The sequence below is a fragment of the Gobio gobio genome (assembly GCF_949357685.1).
Source record: "Gobio gobio genome assembly, chromosome: 19".
Lineage (NCBI taxonomy): Eukaryota > Metazoa > Chordata > Actinopteri > Cypriniformes > Gobionidae > Gobio > Gobio gobio.
The window spans coordinates 3,020,692-3,028,589 of NC_137112.1; the positions used below are offsets into that span (position 1 = coordinate 3,020,692).

General features: G+C 45.5%; 1 protein-coding gene across 5 annotated transcripts in view; it reads left to right on the forward strand.

The window, feature by feature from the left end:
• Positions 1 to 576, forward strand: part of LOC307142768 (atlastin-2) — a 39,367-nt gene extending 38,791 nt beyond the window's left edge. For 3 of the 5 annotated variants that reach the window (XM_079843851.1, XM_079843848.1, XM_079843850.1), the window contains exon 12: positions 17 to 576. In XM_079843851.1, the coding sequence (XP_079699977.1) occupies positions 17 to 127 (111 nt within the window). In that variant the 3' untranslated portion in view covers positions 128 to 576. The remainder of the gene's footprint in view (positions 1 to 16) is intronic. The other 2 variants (XM_079843849.1, XM_079843847.1) reach the window with 2 other exon arrangements.
• The last annotated feature ends 7,322 nt before the right edge of the window (positions 577 to 7,898 follow it).

Sequence of the window (7,898 nt, forward strand, 5' to 3'; positions counted from 1 at the left end):
TCATCCCTCGTTTTAGGTCTTTTCGAAACTTTTTGAAGTTGCCAGGAGCAAAGTGACGCTGGGCGCCCTGATGCCGACGCGGAGACAGAGACTGTCATCGAACAACAACGTCAAGAAGAAGAACTAGCCCTGAACGCTGAGCATTCTGGGGGTTTGTCCTCTTCCTCATTCCCACGCTGTCCTGTGTGTGTTCATGGAGAACGCTGAACTCAACCAATGATCTGTGTCTCTGCTGTACAGATGAACTTCCTCGGCTTCGATCATTCCATCCAGATGTGTCTGTGCTGTACAGATGTGGTTTTTAAACTGGTCACGTGTAGGGCATGTGTGTTTTCTACACTCCTCTTCTGTAGCAGGAGCGATGGGTTCATGTTTATCTGCAGGAATGCTTCTGTGATTTCGTGTCCATGTTGGAGAGAAACACACACACACACACACACACACTTAGTTTTATACTGTCTTCATTCATGCCATCTGCCTTGAGCATTATGATTCCGGAATGTTTCATTCTTTTGCATTTATAATTGTTTCTTTAATTTATTTTTCAATTTGATTAAAATGAATCGCTGTATATTTACGTGTGGACTCTGTGTCTGTTCATGAGATTCACTGGAGGAATGTGGAAACGTTTTCATAATCAAACTATTTACATTTATTAAGGTATGTCTTTTTTTAATAAGTTACATTATTTTATTTATACACACACACACACGCACACATACTCACACACTTGCATGCATACATACTCTCCCACACACACACATGCATACATACTCACACACACACGCATACATACTCACACACACACGCATACATACTCACACACACACGCACACATACTCACACACTTGCATGCATACATACTCTCCCACACACACACATGCATACATACTCACACACACACACGCACACATACTCACACACTTGCATGCATACATACTCACACACACACGCATACATACTCACACACACACGCATACATACTCACACACACACGCACACATACTCACACACTTGCATGCATACATACTCTCCCACACACACACACACATACATACTCACACACACACGCACACATACTCACACACTTGCATGCATACATACTCACACACACACGCATACATACTCACACACACACGCATACATACTCACACACACACGCACACATACTCACACACTTGCATGCATGCATACTCTCTCACACACACACGCATACATACTCACACACACACGCACACATACTCACACACTTGCATGCATACATACTCTCCCACACACACACACACATACATACTCACACACACACGCATACATACTCACACACACACGCATACATACTCACACACACACGCACACATACTCACACACTTGCATGCATACATACTCACACACACACGCATACATACTCACACACACACGCACACATACTCACACACTTGCATGCATACATACTCTCTCACACACACACACGCATACATACTCACACACACACGCACACATACTCACACACTTGCATGCATACATACTCTCCCACACACACACACACATACATACTCACACACACACGCATACATACTCACACACACACGCATACATACTCACACACACACGCACACATACTCACACACACACGCATACATACTCACACACACACGCACACATACTCACACACACACGCATACATACTCACACACACACGCATACATACTCACACACACACGCACACATACTCACACACTTGCATGCATACATACTCTCCCACACACACACGCATACATACTCACACACACACGCATACATACTCACACACACACGCATACATACTCACACACACACGCATACATACTCACACACACACGCATACATACTCACACACACACGCACACATACTCACACACTTGCATGCATACATACTCTCCCACACACACACGCATACATACTCCCACACACACGCATGCATACATACTCACACACTTGCATGCATACATACTCTCCCACACACACACATGCATACATACTCACACACACACGCACACAAACTCACACACTTGCATGCATACATACTCTCCCACACACACACGCATACATACTCACACACACACACGCATACATACTCCCACACACACGCATGCATACATACTCACACACTTGCATGCATACATACTCTCCCACACACACACGCATACATACTCACACACACACGCATACATACTCCCACACACACGCATGCATACATACTCACACACTTGCATGCATACATACTCTCCCACACACACACATGCATACATACTCACACACACACGCACACAAACTCACACACTTGCATGCATACATACTCTCCCACACACACACGCATACATACTCACACACACACACGCATACATACTCCCACACACACGCACACATACTCACACACTTGCATGCATACATACTCTCCCACACACACGCACACATACTCACACACTTGCATGCATACATACTCTCCCACACACACACGCATACATACTCCCACACACACGCATGCATACATACTCACACACTTGCATGCATACATACTCTCCCACACACACACATGCATACATACTCACACACACACGCACACAAACTCACACACTTGCATGCATACATACTCTCCCACACACACACGCATACATACTCACACACACACACGCATACATACTCCCACACACACGCATGCATACATACTCACACACTTGCATGCATACATACTCTCCCACACACACACGCATACATACTCACACACACACGCATACATACTCCCACACACACGCATGCATACATACTCACACACTTGCATGCATACATACTCTCCCACACACACACATGCATACATACTCTCCCACACACACACATGCATACATACTCACACACACACGCACACAAACTCACACACTTGCATGCATACATACTCTCCCACACACACACGCATACATACTCACACACACACACGCATACATACTCCCACACACACGCACACATACTCACACACTTGCATGCATACATACTCTCCCACACACACACATGCATACATACTCACACACACACGCACACAAACTCACACACTTGCATGCATACATACTCTCCCACACACACACACGCATACATACTCACACACACACACGCATACTCACACACTTGCATGCATACATACTCTCCCACACACACACACGCATACATACTCACACACACACGCATACATACTCCCACACACGCACACATACTCACACACTTGCATGCATACATACTCTCCCACACACACACATGCATACATACTCACACACACACGCATACATACTCCCACACACACGCACACATACTCACACACTTGCATGCATACATACTCTCCCACACACACACACACACGCATACATACTCACACACACACGCATACATACTCCCACACACACGCACACATACTCACACACTTGCATGCATACATACTCTCCCACACACACACACACGCATACATACACACGCACACATACTCACACACTTGCATGCATACATACTCTCCCACACACACACACACGCATACATACTCACACACACACGCATACATACTCACACACACACGCATACATACTCCCACACACACGCACACATACTCCCACACACACGCACACATACTCACACACTTGCATGCATACATACTCTCCCACACACACACATGCATACATACTCACACACACACATGCATGCATACGCACACACACACATACTCACATGCAAACTCTCTCACACACACGCATACATACTCACATGCAAACTCTCACACACGCATACATACTCTCACATGCAAACTCTCTCACACACACGCATACATACTCTCACATGCAAACTCTCTCACACACGCATACATACTCTCACATGCAAACTCTCACACACGCATACATACTCTCACATGCAAACTCTCACACACGCGCATGCATACGCACACACACACATACTCACATGCAAACTCTCTCACACACACGCATACATACTCACATGCAAACTCTCACACGCATACATACTCACATGCAAACTCTCACACACACGCATACATACTCTCACATGCAAACTCTCACACACACACACACGCATACATACTCTCACATGCAAACTCTCACACACACGCATACATACTCTCACATGCAAACTCTCACACACACACACGCATACATACTCTCACATGCAAACTCTCTCACACACACGCATGCAAACTCTCTCACACACGCATACATACTCTCACACACACACACGCATACATACTCTCACAGGCAAACTCTCTCACACACACGAATACATACTCGCATGCAAACTCTCACACACGCATACATACTCTCACATGCAAACTCTCACACATGCATACATACTCTCACATGCAAACTCTCTCACACACACGCATACATACTCTCACATGCAAACTCTCACACATGCATACATACTCTCACATGCAAACTCTCTCACACACACGCATACATACTCTCACATGCAAACTCACACACACGCATACATACTCTCACATGCAAACTCTCACACACGCATACATACTCTCACATGCAAACTCTCACACACACGCATGCATACTCTCACATGCAAACTCTCACACACGCATACATACTCTCACATGCAAACTCTCACACACGCATACATACTCTCACATGCAAACTCTCACACACACGCATGCATACTCTCACATGCAAACTCTCACACACGCATACATACTCTCACATGCAAACTCTCACACACGCATACATACTCTCACATGCAAACTCTCACACACGCATACATACTCTCACATGCAAACTCTCACACACGCATACATACTCTCACATGCAAACTCTCACACACACGCATGCATACTCTCACATGCAAACTCTCACACACGCATACATACTCTCACATGCAAACTCTCACACACGCGCATGCATACGCACGCACACACATACACTCAAATGCAAACTCTCACACACACGCATGCAAACTCACACGCATACATACTCACATGCAAACTCTCACACACACGCATACATACTCTCACATGCAAACTCTCACACACACGCATACATACTCTCACATGCAAACTCTCTCACACACACGCATGCAAACTCTCACACACGCATACATACTCACATGCAAACTCTCTCACACACACGCATACATACTCACATGCAAACTCTCACACACTCATACATACTCTCACATGCAAACTCTCTCACACACGCATACATACTCTCACATGCAAACTCTCTCACACACGCATACATACTCTCACATGCAAACTCTCTCACACACACGCATACATACTCTCACATGCAAACTCTCTCACACACGCATACATACTCTCACATGCAAACTCTCTCACACACACGCATACATACTCTCACATGCAAACTCTCACACACGCATACATACTCTCACACACACACACACACGCATGCATACGCACGCACACACATACACTCACATGCAAACTCTCTCACACACACGCATGCATACGCACGCACACACATACACTCACATGCAAACTCTCTCTCACACACGCATACATACTCACATGCAAACTCTCTCACACACACGCATACATACTTTCACATGCAAACTCTCTCACACACTCATACATACTCTCACACACACGCATGCATACTCTCACATGCAAACTCTCACACACACACACGCATACATACTCTCACACACACGCATGCATACGCACGCACACACATACACTCACATGCAAACTCTCTCACACACACACGCATGCAAACTCTCACACACGCATACATACTCTCACATGCAAACTCTCTCACACACACGCATACATACTCTCACATGCAAACTCTCTCACACACACGCATGCATACTCTCACATGCAAACTCTCTCACACACGCATACATACTCTCACATGCAAACTCTCTCACACACACGCATACATACTCTCACATGCAAACTCTCTCACACACACGCATGCATACTCTCACATGCAAACTCTCTCACACACGCATACATACTCTCACATGCAAACTCTCACACACACGCATACATACTCTCACATGCAAACTCTCACACACACGCATACATACTCTCACATGCAAACTCTCTCACACACACGCATACATACTCTCACTTGCAAACTCTCTCACACACACGCATACATACTCTCACATGCAAACTCACACACACGCATACATACTTTCACATGCAAACTCTCTCACACACTCATACATACTCTCACACACACGCATGCATACTCTCACATGCAAACTCTCACACACACACACACGCATACATACTCTCACACACACGCATGCATACGCACGCACACACATACACTCACATGCAAACTCTCTCACACACACACGCATACATACTCTCACATGCAAACTCACACACACGCATACATACTTTCACATGCAAACTCTCTCACACACTCATACATACTCTCACACACACGCATGCATACTCTCACATGCAAACTCTCACACACACACACATGCATACATACTCTCACACACACGCATGCATACGCACGCACACACATACTCTCACATGCAAACTCTCTCACACACACGCATACATACTCTCACATGCAAACTCTCTCACACACACGCATGCAAACTCTCTCACACACACGCATGCATACTCTCACATGCAAACTCTCTCACACACGCATACATACTCACATGCAAACTCTCTCTCACACACACGCATACATACTTTCACATGCAAACTCTCTCACACACTCATAGATACTCTCACACACACGCATGCATACTCTCACATGCAAACTCTCACACACACACACACGCATACATACTCTCACACACACGCATGCATACGCACGCACACACATACACTCACATGCAAACTCTCTCACACACACGCATGCAAACTCTCACACACGCATACATACTCTCACATGCAAACTCTCTCACACACACGCATACATACTCTCACATGCAAACTCTCACACACACACGCATGCAAACTCTCACACACGCATACATACTCTCACATGCAAACTCTCTCACACACACACGCATGCAAACTCTCACACACGCATACATACTCTCACATGCAAACTCTCTCACACACACGCATACATACTCTCACATGCAAACTCTCTCACACACACGCATACATACTCTCACATGCAAAATCTCTCACACACACGCATACATACTCTCACATGTAAACTCTCACACACACGCATACATACTCTCACATGCAAGCTCTCACACACACGCATACATACTCTCACATGCAAACTCTCACACACACACGCATACATACTCTCACATGCAAACTCTCTCACACACACGCATACATACTCTCACATGCAAACTCTCTCACACACTCATACATACTCTCACATGCAAACTCTCTCACACACACGCATACATACTCTCACATGCAAACTCTCTCACACACACGCATACATACTCTCACATGCAAACTCTCTCACACACACGCATACATACTCTCACATGCAAACTCTCTCACACACACGCATGCATACTCTCACATGCAAACTCTCTCACACACGCATACATACTCTCACATGCAAACTCTCACACACACGCATACATACTCTCACATGCAAACTCTCACACACACGCATACATACTCTCACATGCAAACTCTCTCACACACACGCATACATACTCTCACTTGCAAACTCTCTCACACACACGCATACATACTCTCACATGCAAACTCACACACACGCATACATACTTTCACATGCAAACTCTCTCACACACTCATACATACTCTCACACACACGCATGCATACTCTCACATGCAAACTCTCACACACACACACACGCATACATACTCTCACACACACGCATGCATACGCACGCACACACATACACTCACATGCAAACTCTCTCAC